Source organism: Bidens hawaiensis, unplaced genomic scaffold, assembly GCF_021521415.1.
Source record: "Bidens hawaiensis isolate Kalapana, Puna unplaced genomic scaffold, B.hawaiensis_p1.1 tig00025028_1, whole genome shotgun sequence".
NCBI lineage: Eukaryota > Viridiplantae > Streptophyta > Magnoliopsida > Asterales > Asteraceae > Bidens > Bidens hawaiensis.
Window position 1 is genome coordinate 269,847 of NW_027493986.1, and position 22,786 is coordinate 292,632.

General features: G+C 40.6%; 2 protein-coding genes across 2 annotated transcripts; both read left to right on the forward strand.

Annotated features, from left to right (window-relative positions):
* Positions 1-353: 353 nt before the first annotated feature.
* On the forward strand, positions 354-6,337 carry LOC143570758 (external alternative NAD(P)H-ubiquinone oxidoreductase B2, mitochondrial-like). The gene is made up of 10 exons (XM_077056329.1): positions 354-433; positions 1,111-1,390; positions 3,541-3,735; positions 3,809-4,059; positions 4,685-4,904; positions 4,986-5,090; positions 5,170-5,442; positions 5,532-5,653; positions 5,726-5,845; positions 5,943-6,337. The coding sequence occupies exons 1-10, from the start codon at positions 354-356 to the stop codon at positions 6,028-6,030; spliced, it is 1,734 nt and encodes a 577-aa protein (XP_076912444.1). The 3' UTR covers positions 6,031-6,337.
* Positions 6,338-21,807: 15,470 nt separating this feature from the next.
* LOC143570756 (uncharacterized) lies at positions 21,808-22,443 on the forward strand. The gene has a single exon (XM_077056327.1). The coding sequence runs from the start codon at positions 21,808-21,810 to the stop codon at positions 22,441-22,443; it is 636 nt and encodes a 211-aa protein (XP_076912442.1).
* Positions 22,444-22,786: the final 343 nt, after the last annotated feature.

Here is a 22,786-nt window from a genome sequence, read left to right on the forward strand (position 1 = left end):
CATTTATTTATAATAATTCTAAGAACAAGTATTATGTTTTAACTAAATACAAGGAATATTAGATTCAGACGTCAGCAAAACCATAAAATAAAAAAGCCAAGGACCTTTCTCGTAAACACGAAAATATGAATATAAATAAAAAGAATACAAAAAGAGTCGCAGACCACGTGGCACGTTCTTAATGAAATCATGCTTTCCGTTGATAGATATCCACGTGTTGCGTAGAATATAATACTAATAAAGCAGAAAGCCAGCAAGTCCTTCCAACTTTCTCTTCTCTCTGATCTGTCTGTATATTATTGACTGGTGAATTGATCGTTGATTGAAGTTTTAGATCAGCATCAAAGCAAATAATGAGGAATTTGAAGCGGTTTTCCGATACCTTCGGCGAGTATCCTTCGCTATCGAGATTTCTGGTGGTTTTCGCGGTCAGGTATCATTCAATTTGATCGATAATAAGTTAGGATAGGAGGAGGATGTGTTTTAAGTAAGTTAGATCTGGATTTTCATAGATGAGTTTTTTTTTATTGAATTTGTTGTAACATGTGAATCATGTTCCGTGTTTCTGATCATCAACCGTGAGGTTAATAGAGTGGATTAGATCTGGATTATTGATGATTATGTTGCAGGCTTGTTCAGTTTTGCTCTGGTTTTTTCTAATTTAGTTTGATATTACATGTTTCAGTTTTGTGATTGAATAGTTGTGAATGATGTTCTCTATTTCTGACCATCAACTGTGAGGTTTTTGGATGACCTGTCCTTCATAATATTTTATTGCATTCAATCTGCGAAAACTTCAATATATATTTATATTCTTTTTTTTTTTTGGTGATTTATGTATTATAATTTGATAGATGCAGGCTTGTTCAGTTTTGCAGTGGTTAGATCTTACATGGAATTGTTATAAATCATGTTCTCTGGTGTTTACTGGTTAGCAGAGTAAATTAGAGCTAGATTATTGATGATTGTTACTGGCTTGTTCAACTTTGCAGTGGTTTTTTTAATTTTATTTGAGAGCCAGTACCTGGTCGTACATTTGTTGAATGGTTCATGTTATTTTGTTTATTCAATCTGCTTGTTTTTCAGTAATTTATGTAATAACCTTTGTAGTGGTGGGGGTCTGGTTGCTTATTCTGAGGCAAATAATATACAAAGTGCTGCAAAGATTGATGAGTTACCGGAGGCAGGCGGTGAGAAAAAGAGGGTGGTGGTGCTTGGAACTGGTTGGGCTGGAACAAGTTTCTTGAAGAATCTCAAGAATCATTCATATGATGTCCAAGTGATCTCACCAAGAAATTATTTTGCATTCACGCCTTTACTACCAAGTGTTACAGTTGGTACAGTTGAAGCTCGTAGCGTTGTTGAACCAATTCGCAACATCGTCAAGAAGGTAATCATCATCTGAATATCACGTGAAAGGGCTTTGGTAGGTTATAACCTAATGGGGTGAATATAACATTCTGTGATTATTGATATAACATTATAACCACGCAAACACAAATAGTAGCTTGAGCGGATATTAATTAATATGTCCACTCCCTGATTTTTTCAATCGATATTTTCTATAATCTCTCTAAATACAAACTTTTCATAACCTTTGTAGAGATGGCCAATTTTCTACTAATGGGAGTAGAGATGATATTTATACATTTCTTTCAGTTTGGTAGAAAGAACCAATAGTTTCTCTTGACTTTTGGTAGGGACCATGATAGGGTTTGATAGATTATGCTTGTGGTTAATTGAGATTAGAGAATAGAATAAGGCAAACAAGAGACCGAACGATTGTATTACGAAAACATAAAGAAAGGTTACAAGATTCCAGGGCCGAGCCCTCTATCACCGCATACGCAGGAGCTAGGGCAATGCCATCTTAAACCTAAACATACTCCCCTCTCTCTATTGGCTATTGATACCTATTTATAAAAATATAATTACTCTTAACCCCCTCTTAAAATAGACAAATGACAATTAGGACTAAAACTAGAATATGATTCCCAACAATACAATATCTCCCTAATATATGTAGGGATTATCACTCACAACTCACAGCATAAGTGTTTGAAATACAATAAAAACACTTAAAGCACTTCTTTTCTTGCTTATCCATTAACTCTAATCTAATATGGCAATTGTTTAAAGAATTTAGATCACTTCAATGTGACTTATAAGTCGAGCTTTAGTGTGCAAGATATGATGGTTCAAGTATTGGCTAGAGGGTTACTTAGATAGACGTGAGAGAGATCTATGAAGAATTTGTTACATGGTCTATCGACGTGCCTGGAACACCGTTCTTACATACTTTCTAGCTGTTGTGCTTACTCAAATTTTGCTTTTTTGCTTTTGTAAAGACTTATATACTGAACCAAAATCCCCTAGAAAGCACTTAACTTAGGTTAAAAGATTTATATATTCACAGCAGGAAAGATTATGAGTGATGGGTCTTTCCCAAATAGTTACCCATTTATCCAAATAGACCAACACATCTTCACAAATTACAAGGACGGTTTGACCTATGCAGTCGATATTGCCGATATATCACCGGTATATCGGTGATATATCAGTTATCGGTCCCTTGGTAAATTATCGATCAGAATATCGGTACCGATAATATCGGTGATATTGACCGATATTCCCGATGTCAGTGTTTTAAGTCTAAATTATCAATTGTTAGTGTTCAATGTTAGTGTTAAATTGCTATATATATATATAAATATATATATATATATGTATAAATTTTACATGGTATTAAAAATAACGATACCCCACTAATATCTCACCGCAATAACTGATATCTGATACCGGTCCTTGACCGATATCCGATATTTTTCCTCATTAACTGCTTAGGGTTTGACTTTTTAAAACGTCTTCTTAAAGATGTTTCTCTCTGGAGGTCTCTTGTTAAAATCAGCATGCATAAACTTTAATATATTTTTACGTGATCTCAAGTTCAATTTTATGGGCATCATTTGACTTTAAACTAATGTATCTTGTATACTCCAGGATGTGTAGGCTCGTTGTTGACTTAGAATATGAGTTGAACATGTTTGATTTCCCAAGCACGTTATGGTCAACTGGTCCATTGACCATGGATCTTGTGTTGTTTGGTTCTTTAGGTTTCAATCAGCTTTAGACAGTTGATCTATGGTCAGGTTGTGCATCCAAAGAAATTTTTTATTCACGTTCTATAGCTTTTTCCCTAGTCAGAGCCGACCAGTCTTTGTAAAGCTTGTTTTAGCCAACCAAATGATCCACCAGCCGATCTGTAATCGGACCGTGCATTGACCATGTAACTTTTGTCCATTTTTCTGTTACTGATTTGTTTTTCTTGTTTGGTCAGTTGATCATTTATTCATTCCTGGTAAATATTTTAGAATGTAGCATATGGACATATAATAAGTATTTAGTATTTGCATCACATGTTGAATTTCATTGAAATGATTACTAATGTGAGACCATGTATGCACAAACAAGCTTCTTGTTCTGAGTAAAAGTATATAAAGGTTAGCTACTGCTAACTAATGCATGTTTAATCTATAACAGAAGAATTTAAATGTCAATTACTGGGAAGCTGAATGCTACCGGATTGATGCAAAAAACAAGAAAGTTTACTGTCGTTCAAGTCAAGAAGACAAAGAAGAATTTGTTGTAGACTATGATTACCTGGTGGTTTCAATGGGAGCTCGTGTTAATACATTTAACACTCCCGGTGTAGAAGAAAACTGTCACTACTTGAAGGTATTAAATCACTCATCAACTCTCCTATTTACATAATATAGTTTGACTTATTCATTTGATCAAATTAATTCAGGAAGTTGAAGATGCTCAGAAGATCAGAAGAACTGTAATAGACTGCTTTGAAAAGGCAAGCTTGCCTACTTTGAGTGATGAAGAGAGGAAACGAATCCTTCAATTCGTTATTGTTGGCGGTGGCCCAACTGGAGTCGAGTTTGCAGCCGAGCTTCATGATTTTGTGTCTGAGGATTTGGTGAAGTTGTACCCATCCGTTAAAGATTTGGTCAAAATAACACTTCTTGAGGCAACTGACCATATCTTGAACATGTAAGCTCATATTCGGGTATAAACCAGCCAATATTACGTTTTTTTTGGGTGAAATTACTATTTTTCTTTAGGTATTATACCAACTTGCAGGTTATGTTCTTAAACTAAGGTGATTACAAAAAAACATCCTTTATCTGAAAGTTAACAAATTAGTCCTTTCCACTAACTGTTGTTTAAAGTTATGTTAGTTTATTTTGCAATATGACTATTTTATCCTTACACCTAAAGGACAAAATGTGTTATTTCCATAAACTATGGTAATTACAAAACACCTTATGTATCTGAAAAGTTGCAACACATTACGTTCTTTCCACTAACTGTGTTAAAAATTCTGTTAATTTTTGTATACAAATGACTATTTTACCCTTATACCTAAATCGCAAAATGTGTTATTTCCATAGCTTTTACTTTGTAAGGGCAATGTAGTCGTTTTGTAAAAAGCTAATATAATTTTTTACACTAGTTAGTGGAAATGACATAATGTAATATAACCTTTTAAATACAGGATTTTTTTTTGTTGCATTGGTTTAAGGACACTACCTGTAAATTAGTATATACCTGAAGGATAAGAAATGCAATTTACTCTTTTCTTCTGTATGTACGCTTATGCAATTTTTGTATGCAGGTTTGACAAACGAATCACGACATTTGCAGAAAATAAGTTTCATAGAGACGGTATAGATTTAAGGACCGGGGCGATGGTTGTGAAAGTGTCGGATAAAGAAATTTCAACCAAAGTGATTAAAACCGGGGAGATCTCTACTATACCATATGGAATGGCGGTTTGGTCAACTGGTATTGCTACACGTCCTGTTGTGATGGATTTCATGAAGCAGATTGGTCAGGTATTCTTCATTAAATTGCCAGTTTCTGTTTCTATTTTCATTATTTATCTTGTAATAAAGTTTTTCTCTTCATATACATAGGCAAATAGACGCGTATTGGCTACTGATGAATGGCTTCGTGTTGAAGGGACCAACAGCATATATGCACTTGGAGATTGTGCTACAATCAATCAGCGTAAAGTCATGGTACATTTACAGTTACACCCAGTTATTACTGACATTAATACTATCTTGCAATATATTCTGAATATGCATTAAATATCAGGAGGATATTTCAGCCATATTTATAAAAGCAGATAAGGACAACTCAGGAACACTAACGGTTAAAGAGTTTCAAGAAGCACTTGATGACATATGTGACCGGTACCCTCAGGTGAAACTTTATCTGAATAACAAACATATGAGCAGTCTGGTGGATCTACTCAAGGAGTCCAAAGGAGATGTTGCAAAAGAATCGATTGAGCTGAATGTTGAAGAATTTAAATCGGCTCTTTCTCAAGTCGATTCACAGATGAAGAATCTTCCAGCCACAGCTCAGGTGTAACATATTAATATTTTTAGATTAATCATTATTCATTAAGGTATGGGTTTTGTTTTTGCTAATGCGGTTCAGTGACGTTTTCACAGGTTGCAGCTCAACAAGGTTCTTATCTTGCTGACTGTTTCAACCGCATGGAAGAGTGCACAAAGAAACCAGAAGGTCCTCTGCGTTTTAGAGAATCTGGCAGACATAGATTCCGTCCCTTCAGGTTCAGTTTTTACATCTTTTGACTTCTAGAAGTCAACATGAAGTCAACTAAAATCTCATGGTTTGTATACAGGTATAGGCATCTTGGTCAATTTGCTCCATTAGGAGGAGAGCAAACAGCAGCACAACTCCCAGGTGATTGGGTGTCTATTGGCCACAGCTCTCAGTGGCTTTGGTACTCCGTGTATGCAAGGTAAACAACCCCCCCCCCCAACACACACGCGCCACTGAGTAACCTAAGATAGTAGTTGTTTGACTCTGTATACTTTTGTTTGACCTGACATATACAGCAAGCAAGTCAGCTGGCGTACAAGGTCGTTGGTGGTGTCGGACTGGATGAGGCGTTTCATCTTCGGGAGGGATTCAAGTCAAATATGAGTTGACCTCAACAAATGCAATATATGCAATAAGTCCCTAATTTTGTGGCTGCCATAAAGGCAGGTTTTGTTTCATGATCTATATACTTTTTCAAATTCATTTTTGTTTTGCAAGCATATGCTGCTATCTGTTGTTAATTTGTTCTGTTGAGAGTTTAGAATAAGAAGCGATGTCAATCGTAAATAACATTCAGACAAGAGTTGTTAACAAATTGTGCTACGAAATCGTAGGTTTCGATTTAATTTTTTGTCTTGGTCTTTTATATCACTGCAAGTCATTTTGTATTACATGGGGCCAAGAGTGCACGAACTAATTTTAACTAATCACTAGAAAACATTTTTCGGCTTGTAACAGTGTTGAACCGTTTATGTTATGCCCTTTTAATGTTTTATGCAGTTCTCAAAACTACTATTACAGTTGTAGACCGGATGGTAATTAGATTGGTAAATTCCAATTTGATAGTCTCGGATCCGTTTATGAAACTGTGTCCCGTACCTGCATGGACACATGCTTACTCATTACCTATTGTGTGTGGCATATGTCACAAGTTTGTTAGAAGTCACCTATTGGTGTTTTGATTTGCATTTTTAACCGTTCTTTTTTTTTTTTCTGTTGATTTTTTTTGTTGGGCTATGGGTGGGATTTTACTAGGTATGGTTGGTTGGTTGGTTGAAAGAGAAATACATTGAGATTACTTTAGTATTTGGAAGTCGGATCGGGTATCACTTAATATTACATCCATCTCACATTCTCATGCACATGAAGATTTATAAACATACTTGTTTCCATACCTGAATACCCGTCACGTTACCTACCCGACTGATTCATGTTTGTTCATTGAGTTTGGGTGTCACATATCCGAAAATTTATAAAAACTAATCATTCTCATATCCATACCCGAATACCTATCACATTGCTTGCCAGATTGTTTCGAGCTTGCTCATTGAGTTTGGGTTTGCTTGAGTAGACGATTACACATTTACACTTAGACGCAATCACATGGGTTGTAATTCTATTTTTTATTTGGTTTGTTTTCATGTGTAATATAGCTTATTGTTATTATTATTGGAGTCTGGGGTGGACACTAAGATACGCCATAGGCTTACTAGAAAAGGAATAACTAACACAAGAAATCCGAAACTAGTTTGATGAACACTTCTTGCTACAAGACAAAAGGGGTTACTATATTTGTGTTTTTAGCAAGACCACTTTATTGAAACCGATGGCAAAAGTTTTTTGGTGGCGATGGGTTAGGAGTTTTATCAAAGTAGGACTTTAGGCGATGGGTTCCCTTGGATTTGGTGGCGGGCCGGTTTACCAATGCTATGGGTGGCGGGCCGGTTTACCAATGCTATGGGTGGCCTTTTGACAATAGATGTCCCCGGATGGCTGGATAGCCGGACTTTGTTGGTAATTAAAAAAACCAATATTTTCATTGATTTACTGGTTTTTTACTAGATGCGGTGACATATTTTTCAGTGTAAAAAAATGACAGATTTATATGGTAGTTTAGGCTTTTGCTAAGTTTTACATTTCTTAACGTATTTTGTATTGGAACTTTGAGCTTTTAGGCTATTAGTTATAAAGTAAATATTAACTGTTGAACTTGATCTAAGTGAACTAAATATAATAAATGCAGTTATTTGTTTTCACGTAGACACAAAACTATTGTCATAAAGAAATTTTGTCTTAGGATATCCGGGGTGCTCCTTGAAGTACCAATTTACCCAAATGCAACAAACACTTAAAAGGTCACTCTTCAACTTCCCCAAAATTATTCAAATTCATTGCGGTGGTGTTTCAAACTACCCAAAGTACTTGATTACGGTGGTGTTACGAACACCCAAAGTAACCGAACGCATCTAAATCAGGTAGTAGTAACCGGAATGCACTACCCAAGCCATCACTAACAAGGTTATAGAGGTAGGGTACCAAAAAGACCCAAATACCCTTAAGTGATACCCGCGGGTCAATCAGGAGCCCCTCATAAGGCACCCGCGGGGCATTCAAGTCATTCGCATAACCATGGGCGGAAGAAAACACTCCCGTAAGACATGAGGAAGCATCCTGGCACCCTCAAAAGTTGTCCGTAGGACAGAATGATCGCCCGCGTAAATAACTACGAGGTAATGTCCCGGGACAGCTGTCAGTATGTGGTAACATCTTAGAAGATCTACCAAGATGTTCTCTTAAGTAATACGTGATGTATCAACCAATGATTAAAGGACACCTGTCCAGGTTGTTATAACCGTGCACATGGCCAGGGTTGTTTATTGGCCTATCACCAGAGGACACGTGTCCAGGTTGTTACATATGCACATGCAACGTGTGAATTAAACCAGTAATATGAGGACACGTGTCCAGACGGTTATAAGAGCATCTTCCAAAGGGACAACTGGCCCAATTATCCTTCCCAAACCCTTCGGCTATAAATACCCTCTCAATCACCATGAGGTAGGCATTCACAATCATGGTACTCTCTCAATTTACTTAAGTACTTTATCTTCTTCTCAGAACTGTACTTATTCTCACGCCGGAAGGTGGTTACGGGAAGACCCCCCACCTCATCCTTCCCGTAACGAGCTCACGGTGTTCTGTTTTAGGAGTGGTGTTCATATTGTATTGACAGTTAACCGTATCCTACCCTGTGGACTCATCGGATCTAGGACCCATTAGTGGGGAGTAGATCCGTGTTTCTTCATTGGCGCCATCCATGCTTTTGTTAGAACAGCAAAAAAAATTTCCGTTCTCTTTACGATATGACTCAGTTACCTAAAGGGCCGACGGAGAATCAAACACAATCTCCACGTGATCTCAACCTAGAAACACGTGAAGGAGTAACATCTGTGTTTGCTCGAATTACGCCTCCTGTCACACGAACCGATGCCATGAACCCTGGAGGTTTTACCTTGGGCGGTTCAACGGCTCGGGGGTCATTTGCTCAACAAGAAAGTGTCACTCCGGTGAACACTGATAATGTGGTTACTCCAATTACCGACTCGGGTCATGTCACAGCTCCGGGGGGTTCTAATCTAAGGAATTTAGAGCGTGTTCCAAGAGAAGTCCACTGAACTCAGTCGGAGTTAGGTTTGGAAGCAGATTCCGGTGACTCTAACCCAAGAAGAGCTAACCGTCATAGCCTCAGGACCGAAGAAACTTTGTCTCCGAACGAGTGGTTTCGTGTTCAACAAAATAGTTTGAAAGCAGAGTATGAACGTCGGGTCCGGAATGAGCGATTCCAAGGCCGTACCCTGACGTATGATGAACCTCTCAGGAGATCTATTTCTCCTCCCATAAGGGGAAGCCACATCCAATACAGTCTGCCACCGGAGCGGAACATGAGTGAAACCCGAAGGTTGCGTCCTCGTCCCCGCATAGATATGCAGGTACCATCCTATGAGGACGAACTGGACGGGTACGACTGTGACAATCGTCAATTTCAGGTTAACCTCGTTAACTCAACTCCGTTAATTCAAACTTTAAGATCGTTGAATCTATAACGTATACTTCATTACATTTAAACTAGGGTTTAAATGACGCTTAACACTTACTACATGTGTAGTAGTCTTTCGGGATTTGCACCGAAACGCAAACGATTGAGGAATAAACGAAGCACACTAAAACACTAATGATGTGATAACTATGTGTTAGGATTATGTGTTATATTATTGTCATGATTATGTGCAAGTTAGGATAGAATGTTCTAGAAAAACAACACTTGAAAGTAGAAGGACTAGAGTGTAACTTGTTTGTTTATAAATATATCACTAATAAACAAACCCTAACCTATTATTCTAAACCTACAACACCACCGATCGGCTCTCTCTCCCTCTCTTGACCCACGGCTGCCGTCCACCATCACACACATATACACATCAAATCAAGAGATTAATCCAAGAACTAGGTGCTAGGAAGGTATACTTGATCATCTCTTACCTCTTTGTTGTTTAATTTTGATGTTTGATGGGTTGTGTGAAAACCCTAAATCGGCCGATCTTGTATGTATGTGATTGTTATGATTCTTGTTAGTTGGATAATAGATTGATAACTAGATTGATATTGATACATGATTGATTGTTGTTCTTGATTTGAATTAAAACACAAACCCTAATCTTGTATGTATGGTGTGATTGATATGCATGGATAGTAGTTATAGTGTCTAGAGGGTTATATGGATGCATGATAGTTCATAGATTGTTATTATGATGAGTTTTGATGTGAACAGATTCTGGACAGAACGTATATACGATGTTTAACTGACTGTAACGAAGTGTAAACGTGAAAATTGATTGAGATTGTGGGTACTTCAGTAAACTAGGTTGAGTCTAGTTTCTATGAAGTATAAATTCGTAATTTTTGGATAAGTGGAAGTATACTTTTATGATTTTACAAAAACGTGATGCAAAGCTGAGCTGTTAGACCTGCTGTTAGGTTATGTTGTAAATGTTATATCTCATGAACTACGAGACCAATTGGGTTGGTTCCACTTCTGGAGGTTGACTCACTGAGTTAGGAACCAAACCCAAGTGGTCTTGCATTTATTGGATTTTTCGTTTAACGGGAATTGCAAATAACATTCTGATGTGCATGAATCTGACTGATATAAGTTAGCTGTAATGTTTTGATCATTATGAACAATCTATATGGAATAAAAATAAGATAAAAGATGTTCTGGAAACCTAAGATATGTATGCTCCTGTGGTAATTTTTGGTAAATTAATTGAGACGTTATAATCGGTAAACTAGTGCAATCTTTCAAGTAGAAATTCTGTCATAACGAAACTAGCTGCTGAGTTGTATAGAAATGCATGAAATATGATAGTTTTTATATAACTGTTGTATTTTGACCAAAATACCCTTGCGGGGAATAGTTGCTAGTTGATTGCCATGAATTGACCAAATTGCCCTTATGGGGAATAATGGTTAGTTAGTCTTTGTTTGTTGACCAAAATGCCCCTACGGGAATAATTGCTAATAAGTATGTTATTAATACGTGACACGAAAGTAATTGCTCACTCATGTATCGTATCACAATTTTACTTGTTTAAGTCACACACGATTCACAAACGAAACACGAAACATGTTACGTGCATAGGTATTATGTGCCGAGTCTAGAGACTCGTTAAACATTCCGATACTTAGAAAATCTCTTTGTTATTTTAGAACGCTAGAGAGTTTTCTACGACGCGCATCACTCGGTGATCTAGATCGGATATTCTTCGCAAACAGTGAGTTCACTTACCCCACTCTTAAACTGTTTTCAAACGTTTTTCACTTGGGGGAGATAACATACTCCGATAAACATATTTTCTGAGATAAACGCATATGAAAGATTTTGTTATAAATTATATATCACTTGTAAAGGCTAAGCGGCATACGTAACATTTGAAGTCCCACACATCGGACCGGTTAATATTTGGAATAGCGAGTCACTTTTGGGTAGTACTACTGGGTTTGACAAACCCCACCCGACGCTAAGCTCAACTGGAGGTTGAGTGGGTGTAAATTTTGGCTAACACTTACCATGGTCTGGAGGACCTGGTGACGGGCACTTGATAAACAGTCAGCTTCGGTCGCGAACCACTTAGCGATACTTGTTGTATAGATTAGCTACCTATCGATATATAATTTGACATAACACTATCTGGTAATGCAAAACACTTAAACGCTGTAACGTGGTTACACACTTAAACGCTGTAACGTGGTTACACACTCAAACGCTGTAACGTGGTTACACACTCAAACGTCGTAACGGGGTTACGCAACATTTAAACGTCGTAACGAGGTTACGCAAAACGCTAAACGATTTATCTTATTTTACTTGTGAACTCACCAACCTTGTGTTGACACTTTTAGTATGTTATTCTCAGGTAGCCGAGGCGGGCGCGCGGTTTAGGAGCATGCATTAATGAAAACACTTTTATTCTGCAAACTTAATTTTAACAGTTACATTTGGTTTTAAGTCGTCCTGCGTGACGCAACTTTTGAATTAAGGTTTTACGCTTCCGCACTTACTTTCATTTAAACGTTTTTTTCTTTGGTTTGGTTATAACTAATGATTCCGATCCTGCCAGTTCACACCCTCTGACGGTAAAACTCCGTTAGTGGATTTTGAGGGTGTGACAGATTGGTATCAGAGCCATTGGTTATAGCGAACTAGAAACTGCATGCATACTAGACTATAACCGCGACGACCCATTAGTTATAATGATACGCACTGCATAGGTTTGTGTAGTCTTGAAATCTTATTTCCTTATCTCCTTCACTCATACGCGCGCATATACCCGGCTTACCTGTAGGAATGTCGACGCCACCCTCATCATCATCCGATTCGATGACGCATGCTCACGGGAAGGAACCGCAGTTACCTACTGCCTCGCCACCCCGTGTAGTCCCGGAACTCGAAGCTCCTGCACCAAAGAGGTACCGCCTATCCGGAGGCTTGTATGACAACAACGTTAGCTGGGAATGGTACCCCAGCATGATCAGACGTATGGTCTACCGTGAACAAGTTCCCCCATTGCCTCACCCGAACCACCCTGCTTACCCTAACACTCTACCACCTATAACCGAACCTGTAGAGCGAGTTCTCACAGCTGTCGTTTCTTGTTTGGAGCGTGATGTGGGTTACATGCGCTACACTAGAGAAAATGTTGCCAGACTGTTTAAAGATGGAACCGAGACTCAGGAGGAGATTGCCCGCATGGCTGCGGCAATTAAAGAAATGCAAGAGACTAGTGAGCAACAAACCAAGGTTATGATGAAGATGCAAGCCGAGATGATAGACTTGCAAGAGCAACTCCAAGAAGCAAGGACCCGAACCGAAATAGCCTTAGAATGTTGCGATATCCTACAAATGCAACTTGCCCAGAACGTAGCAGAACCTGAGGCAGAGCCCGAGGCAGAGCCTGATGTAGAACCTGAAGAAGATCCCGAAGAGGAGCCTGAGGAGGATCCCGAGGAAGATCCCGAAGAGGAGCCCGAGGAGGAACCTGAAGAAGAACCGGAGGAGGAACCGGCTGAGGAGGAGGCACATTCAGAGGTGTCCTCAGATGACGACATCTAGTGAGGATGACACTTAGATGGAGGGGTTGTCTCCATCCGAACTATTATTTTTCTATAATTTTAAGGATTGATTGGAAATACTTTGTAGCGAATACAATGGTTTTAATCATGAATTTTTAATTAGACTAATAAGTGGTTGTGATGTGATGTTGTTTTTTTTTTCTTTTTCTTACCTATCTTTTATTACATGTATGGTGTGTTGTATATGAAAGAAAAATTCACGTTTTATACTATGATTCTAGGAAATGGCCGGAAGAAACGCTGGACGAGGACGTGGTAACATCAGCATGACTGCAGCTGAACTCCAAACCCTGCTGAATGACCATGTTGCTGCCGCTTTAGCTGCACACGTTCAAAATCAAACAGGAGGTCCGAATGGAGCATGTACCTTCAAGAACTACTTAGACTGCAAGCCCAGTACGTTTAAGGGCACTGAGGGAGCTATAGGCTTCCTGCGTTGGGCTGAGAAGGCCGAGTCGGCCTTTGAGATGTGTAATTGTCCCCCTGCCAGTAGGGTCAAATTCGTTGCTGGGACACTTGAGGATTCCGCCCTCACATGGTGGAATTCGAACGTCCAGATCCTTGGATTGGAACTGGCTAACGCGATGAACTGGGAGGAGTTCAAAAACATGATGCGAGAGGAGTACTGTCCGAGGGAAGAAATTTCGAAGTTAGAGTCGGAGTTTTGGTCGTTGAAAATGGTGGGTTCAGAGATTGAAAGCTACACTACTCGTTCGCACGAGTTGGCAGTGATGTGTCCGCGGATGGTGGATCCGCCGAGCAAGAGAATAGAGATGTACATTGATGGGTTAGCACCACAGATTCAGGGTATGGTGACGTCTTCCAGACCAGCCACGATCCAACAAGCGATCCGTTTGGCTCACAAACTGACGGATCAGGCTGTGACCCAGGGTGCGTTACCACCGAGGGGTTCGACTGTTAAAGCCCGTGACAACCCGAGTAATGACCACGTCAGCAACAGTAACAACAACAGCAACCCGAACAGCGGGAAGAGAAAGTTTGACAACACCAGATCTTCATCCTCAAACCTCCCACCGCAACACCACTACCGTAAGCCCGAATTTACTCGGAGTTTCAACACTCAGAATCACAACAACAACAACAACGGTAGCGGGCAGGTTTCGAGCGGATATGTTGGGAAATATCCAAAGTGCAACAGGTGCAACTTTCATCATGTTGGTCAATGTGACCGTGTCAAGTGTCAAAGATGCGGAAAGATAGGTCATCAAGCGAAGGAATGTAGAGGAGACCTTGCGGCGAAGGGTGCTCCTAAGCCACCGATGACGACTAAGGGATGTTTTGAATGTGGACAGGAAGGTCATTTCCGGAAGGATTGCCCCAAGCTGAAACATAATGACAACAATGGGCGCAATGGAAGTGGCAGTAATGGTGGAGGAAATGGCAAAGGAAGAGCGTTTGTGATTGGATCAGGTCAAGCCCGCAGAGATCCGCATGTGGTGTCTGGTAAGTTCCCTGTAAACGATTGTTTTGCTTCTGTTTTGTTTGACACTGGAGCTGATAGGAGTTTTGTGTCAAAGGCCTTTAGCCAACTTTTAAACCTTACTCCAACCCCGTTAGACGCTAAGTTTCCTGTTGAATTAGCTAACGGTAAAACTGTAATAACAACTCATATACTTGCGGGATGTAAGTTGAAACTGTCAGGTCATGTCTTTGACATCGACCTTATTCCTTTTACGCTTAGTAGTTTCGATGTCGTTGTCGGCATGGACTGGTTATCCGAGAACCGAGCGGAGATTATATGCCATGATAAGATAGTCCATATTACCACCCCTTCTGGCGAGATCATTTCGGTCCGAGGCGAGAGAAGCGGCATGACCACCAGCTTCATTACCCTTATGAAGGCACAGAAGTATTTACGAAAGGGTCATCCGGCAATTTTGGCGCAGATTGTTGAGAAACCCGCGTAGGAGAAACGAATTGAAGACATACCGGTTGTGCGAGACTTCCCGGAAGTTTTCCCGGAGGATTTACCTGGACTCCCTCCTATTCGTCAAGTCGAATTTCAGATCGAGTTGACACCCGGTGCAGCACCCATAGCACGAGCCCCGTATCGGCTCGCACCGGCGGAACTTCAGGAGTTGTCCACCCAGTTGCAAGATTTGTTGGATAAAGGTTTTATCCGACCTAGCTCATCGCCATGGGGAGCCCCTGTCTTGTTTGTCCGAAAGAAAGACGGGACTTTCCGAATGTGCATCGACTACCGGGAGTTGAACAAGATGACGGTCAAGAACCGTTATCCTTTACCCCGAATTGATGATTTGTTTGACCAGCTTCAGGGATCGAGTTACTACTCGAAGATCGATCTACGATCCGGTTATCACCAGCTGAGAGTGCGCGAAGAAGATATTTCAAAAACGGCTTTCAGAACACGGTATGGTCACTACGAGTTTTCGGTTATGCCTTTTGGCCTAACCAACGCACCAGCCGTATTTATGGATCTCATGAATCGAGTATGCAAGGCGTACCTCGACAAGTTCGTGATTGTTTTCATCGATGATATTCTCGTCTATTCCAAGAACGAGACTGACCACGAAGAGCACTTAAGGATAATTCTGGAACTACTGAAGAAGGAACAACTGTATGCTAAACTCTCGAAATGTGAATTTTGGCTTCGCGAGGTTCACTTTTTAGGACATGTGATCAACGAGAATGGTATCCATGTCGATCCCGGTAAGGTAGAGGCCATCAAAAACTGGGAAGCACCTAAGACTCCGACTGAGGTGCGACAATTCCTACGACTGGCCGGCTACCATCGGCGTTTCATCGAGGGATTTTCAAAGATTGCTCAACCCCTCACCGCTTTGACTCACAAGGGCACTAAGTACAACTGGGGTGACGCGCAAGAATCCGCTTTTCAACTGTTGAAAACCAAGCTTTGTAGCGCCCCTATTTTAGCTCTCCCCGAGGGAACGGAAAACTTTGAGGTACACTGTGACGCATCTATACAAGGTCTCGGTTGTGTGCTGATGCAACTCGAGAAGGTTATAGCCTACGCCTCTAGACAACTACGGGTTCACGAGAAGAACTACACGACCCACGATTTGGAACTCGGAGCTGTAGTGTTTGCTCTTAAGATATGGAGGCATTACTTGTACGGTACCAAGTTTACCATTTACACCGACCACAAGAGTCTCCAACATATCTACGATCAGAAGGAGCTGAACATGCGACAGCGTCGTTGGGTCGAGCTGCTTAAAGATTACGATTGTGCCATCAAGTACCACCCTGGCAAGGCCAATGTGGTGGCCGACGCCCTCAGCAGAAAAGAAACAGATAAACCCAGACGGGTGAGAGCATTGCAACTTACGATTCATGCCAGCTTACCCGATCAGATTCGCGATGCGCAACTGGAAGCGTTGAAAGATGATAATCTTCCATCGGAACTCATGCGGGGCATGAGCAAGCAACTTGAAACCAGATCGGACGGGGTCCGATATTTTGAGAACCGGATTTGGGTTCCACGATACGGAGAATTGAGAACTCTAGTGATGGACGAAGCTCACAAGTCCCGATATTCTATCCACCCTGGCTCAGATAAAATGTATCATGATTTAAAGGAACTTTACTGGTGGCCGAACATGAAAGCCGACATTGCCACCTACGTGAGCAAATGCTTGACTTGTGCCAGAGTCAAGATAGAATACCAGAAACCATCTGGTCTACTGCAACAACCGGAACTCCCAATGTGGAAATGGGAACACATCTCAATGGACTTTATTACGGGTTTGCCTAAAACACCGACGGGATGCGATACCATCTGGGTGATCGTTGACCGGTTGACTAAATCGGCGCACTTCCTAGCGATTAAGGAAACAGACAAAATGGAAAGACTGACTCGTGTCTACATGAAGGAAGTAGTGTCGAGACACGGAGTGCCTGTCTCGATCATTTCCGATCGAGATTCTCGTTTTACCTCACACTTTTGGAAGTCGCTGCAAAGCGCACTGGGCACACGTCTCGATATGAGTACCGCATACCATCCTCAGACGGATGGGCAAAGTGAACGGACTATTCAGACCCTGGAGGATATGTTGCGTGCATGCGTCTTAGATTTCGGAAAAAGTTGGGAACCCCACTTACCCTTGGTAGAGTTTTCGTATAATAACAGCTACCACGCAAGTATTAAGGTAGCGCCGTTTGAAGCGCTGTACGGACGGAAGTGTCGATCACCACTCTGCTGGGCAGAGGTGGGTGATAGCCAAATCACTGGTCCGGAACTGGTACTCGAAACCTCGGAAAAGATTGTTCAAATCCGAAATCGCATGGCAGCAACACGAGATCGCCAAAAGAGTTACGCCGACAAGCGCCGAAAACCTCTCGAATTTCAAGTAAACGATCGAGTGTTACTCAAAGTCTCACCCTGGAAATGTGTGGTTCGCTTTGGTAAGCGAAACAAACTCAACCCACGATATGTTGGTCCGTACCGGATAACTGAGCGCATTGGTCCGGTGGCGTACCGACTGGACCTACCAACAGAACTCAGTGGCGTACACGATGTATTCCACGTATCAAATTTGAAGAAATGCCTATCTGATGAAACCCAAGTAGTCCCTTTGGAGGAACTACAAGTTGATGAACAGTTACGGTTCATTGAGGAACCAGTCGAGGTTTTGGATTGGGAAACCAAAACGCTCAAACACAGCAAAATTTCAATTGTTAAGGTTCGTTGGAACTCGAGACGTGGACCGGAGTTCACATGGGAACGCGAGGATCACATGATGAAAAAGTATCCTCACCTTTTTGAAGGGCTAACCAAACACCGAAAACCGCGAAACCCGGCAAACCGTCAAACATCACCGGAGGTATGAACTAAATTTCGGGACGAAATTTCTTTCTACTAGGGGATGATATGACAAACTGAAAATCTTTCTTACTTTTTCAGGCTCTCATCACGACTTGACTCAAATTTTCGGGACGAAAATTCTTTAACATGGGAATGATGTGACAATCGTCAATTTCAGGTTAACCTCGTTAACTCAACTCCGTTAATTCAAACTTTAAGATCGTTGAATCTATAACGCATACTTCATTACATTTAAACTAGGGTTTAAATGACGCTTAACACTTACTACATGTGTAGTAGTCTTTCGGGATTTGCACCGAAACGCAAACGATTGAGGAATAAACGAAGCACACTAAAACACTAATGATGTGATAACTATGTGTTAGGATTATGTGTTATATTATTGTCATGATTATGTGCAAGTTAGGATAGAATGTTCTAGAAAAACAACACTTGAAAGTAGAAGGACTAGAGTGTAACTTGTTTGTTTATAAATATATCACTAATAAACAAACCCTAACCTATTATTCTAAACCTACAACACCACCGATCGGCTCTCTCTCCCTCTCTTGACCCACGGCTGCCGTCCACCATCACACACATATACACATCAAATCAAGAGATTAATCCAAGAACTAGGTGCTAGGAAGGTATACTTGATCATCTCTTACCTCTTTGTTGTTTAATTTTGATGTTTGATGGGTTGTGTGAAAACCCTAAATCGGCCGATCTTGTATGTATGTGATTGTTATGATTCTTGTTAGTTGGATAATAGATTGATAACTAGATTGATATTGATACATGATTGATTGTTGTTCTTGATTTGAATTAAAACACTAACCCTAATCTTGTATGTATGGTGTGATTGATATGCATGGATAGTAGTTATAGTGTCTAGAGGGTTATATGGATGCATGATAGTTCATAGATTGTTATTATGATGAGTTTTGATGTGAACAGATTCTGGACAGAACGTATATACGATGTTTAACTGACTGTAACGAAGTGTAAATGTTAAAATTGATTGAGATTGTGGGTACTGCAGTAAACTAGGTTGAGTCTAGTTTCTATGAAGTATAAATTCGTAATTTTTGGATAAGTGGAAGTATACTTTTATGATTTTACAAAAACGTGATGCAAAGCTGAGCTGTTAGACCTGCTGTTAGGTTATGTTGTAAATGTTATATCTCATGAACTACGAGACCAATTGGGTTGGTTCCACTTCTGGAGGTTGACTCACTGAGTTAGGAACCAAACCCAATTGGTCTTGCGTTTATTGGATTTTTCGTTTAACGGGAATTGCAAATAACATTCTGATGTGCATGAATCTGACTGATATAAGTTAGCTGTAATGTTTTGATCATTATGAACAATCTATATGGAATAAAAATAAGATAAAAGATGTTCTGGAAACCTAAGATATGTATGCTCCTGTGGTAATTTTTGGTAAATTAATTGAGACGTTATAATCGGTAAACTAGTGCAATCTTTCAAGTAGAAATTCTGTCATAACGAAACTAGCTGCTGAGTTGTATAGGAATGCATGAAATATGATAGTTTTTATATAACTGTTGTATTTTGACCAAAATACCCTTGCGGGGAATAGTTGCTAGTTGATTGCCATGAATTGACCAAATTGCCCTTATGGGGAATAATGGTTAGTTAGTCTTTGTTTGTTGACCAAAATGCCCCTACGGGAATAATTGCTAATAAGTATGTTATTAATACGTGACACGAAAGTAATTGCTCACTCATGTATCGTATCACAATTTTACTTGTTTAAGTCACACACGATTCACAAACGAAACACGAAACATGTTACGTGCATAGGTATTATGTGCCGAGTCTAGAGACTCGTTAAACATTCCGATACTTAGAAAATCTCTTTGTTATTTTAGAACGCTAGAGAGTTTTCTACGACGCGCATCACTCGGTGATCTAGATCGGATATTCTTCGCAAACAGTGAGTTCACTTACCCCACTCTTAAACTGTTTTCAAACGTTTTTCACTTGGGGGAGATAACATACTCCGATAAACATATTTTCTGAGATAAACGCATATGAAAGATTTTGTTATAAATTATATATCACTTGTAAAGGCTAAGCGGCATACGTAACATTTGAAGTCCCACACATCGGACCGGTTAATATTTGGAATAGCGAGTCACTTTTGGGTAGTACTACTGGGTTTGACAAACCCCACCCGACGCTAAGCTCAACTGGAGGTTGAGTGGGTGTAAATTTTGGCTAACACTTACCATGGTCTGGAGGACCTGGTGACGGGCACTTGATAAACAGTCAGCTTCGGTCGCGAACCACTTAGCGATACTTGTTGTATAGATTAGCTACCTATCGATATATAATTTGACATAACACTATCTGGTAATGCAAAACACTTAAACGCTGTAACGTGGTTACACACTTAAACGCTGTAACGTGGTTACACACTCAAACGCTGTAACGTGGTTACACACTCAAACGTCGTAACGGGGTTACGCAACATTTAAACGTCGTAACGAGGTTACGCAAAACGCTAAACGATTTATCTTATTTTACTTGTGAACTCACCAACCTTGTGTTGACACTTTTAGTATGTTATTCTCAGGTAGCCGAGGCGGGCGCGCGGTTTAGGAGCATGCATTAATGAAAACACTTTTATTCTGCAAACTTAATTTTAACAGTTACATTTGGTTTTAAGTCGTCCTGCGTGACGCAACTTTTGAATTAAGGTTTTACGCTTCCGCACTTACTTTCATTTAAACGTTTTTTTCTTTGGTTTGGTTATAACTAATGATTCCGATCCTGCCAGTTCACACCCTCTGACGGTAAAACTCCGTTAGTGGATTTTGAGGGTGTGACAACGACTCATCTTAGGACCGGATGGTAGTTTTTACAGCGGAAATACTAGATGTTACAAGGCGAAATAATGAGTCCATTGAGGACTTCATTACTCGTTTTACTAACGAGAGCCTTAACATAGGAGGGGTGAGTTAAGATATGCTGCGAAGAGCATTTTGTAAGAACGTACACAGTGATGCCTTATTCCGTACTCTAACAGGAAGAGATGGAATGCCCGAGTCATGGGATGAAATCATGAAGGCATCAAAGTTGTTCGCAAGAACTGAGAAAACCTTAAGTTCCAGTAGTCAAAAACAATCACCGAAGATTGAGTTTCAAACTCCGAGGCCAAACAGACAGGCTAAGGGACCAATATGGTCAAGACTCCAGCCAAGTGCAGAAGCATCTAAACCGTTTGATGCATGATCTTTGATCGGCAACAAAGGTAAACGCATTTTTCAACTCGTTCCACTAACAGTTGGACCCAGCTATCAAAGACTCCCTCAGAAATTCTCACTACGGAGAATTTGACTTTCCGGAAGCCTCAACCAATACCAAGGAAGTCATTCCTTGATACCAAAAAACATTGCTCATATCATAACGATGTCGGACACAACACGAATGAGTGTGTGGCTCTCAGAAATGAAATTGAAGTAGCTGTTAAAAATGGTAAACTCGAACATCTGGTTAAGGGCACACGGGCAGGGACTAGCAAGCCTCCCGCAAAGGATGGCCAGGGCCCAGCTAAAAGACAAATCAAAGATCTGAATGTCCACATGATTCAAGGAGGACATTCGGGTAAAGGGAAACGAAGGAATTGTTCGGAGGAAGAGCGGAAAAGTGAGCCGGTAATCTTTCCTCGGATCAGAGGTGGTCCGTGTAACAAAAACCCGCTGATAATAACTGCTGAGTTCGGACACTACCGGTCACAGTATGTGTTCTTTGGGCAGTACGTCGGACATCATGTACGAACAATGCTTTGAGCAATTGGATAAGGCAGACAAGGAAAGATTACAGCCAATCCCGTCTCTAGTTTCAGGGGAGAGATAATGCACCCGCGCGGGGTGATATCATTCCCGGTAACACTAAGTGACGGGACACATTCAAGAACAGAGGAAGTTGAATTTTTGGTTCTACCAGCAACTTCTAAACATGACATTATCCTGGGACGAGAAGCGATTGGAGACTTCAATGCCCATCCGTCCACAGCCCATGGCGCAGTAGGAGTTCCCACTCGCACCGGCGTGGCAATAATTCACGTGAACCGACATTGTTTTACAACTGAAAGTTCAAGACCATGCAAGATCCCAAGACAGGCTCAGAGGACTGAACCAGAGAAATGGATCCTCAATAAAAAGTTTCCAGACCAAACCGTGATAATTGGTCCGTCCATCTCCGAAATCGTTCGAACCTTTCTGAAACAACTATTGGTCAAAAACATCGACATTTTTGCATGGCAGACCGCGGACATGACCGGTGTCCGACGGAGCATTTCAGAACACAAGTTGAAGGTGAATCCATTAATCACCCCAATTGTGCAAAAGAAGAGAAAGATAAGCCCGGAACAAACGAAGGCCATGAATGAACAAGTGCAAGATCTTCTTCATGCTGGGATTATAAGAGAGATCAAATACCAAATATGGGTAGCTAACCCAGTGATCGTCCCAAAAAGCAACGGAACGTAGAGGATGTGTATAGATTATAAAGATTTAAACAAAGCATGTCCGAAATATTGTTACCCACTTCCGGAGATTGACTTGAAGGTAGATGCTGTGGCCCCATTCAAATTCAAGTGCTTCCTCGATGCCTATAAAGGGTATCACCAAATCCATATGGCAGCTGGTGACGAGGACAAGACAGCGTTCCGCACTGACCAAGGAACATTCTGTTATAGAATGATGCCTTTCGGGTTAAAGAATGCGGGAGCCACATACCAACGACTAATGGATCAGGCTTTCAAAGGGAAAATAAGTCGGAACCTTGAAGTCTATATGGACGATTTGGTAATCAAGAGCACTGAAGAGGATC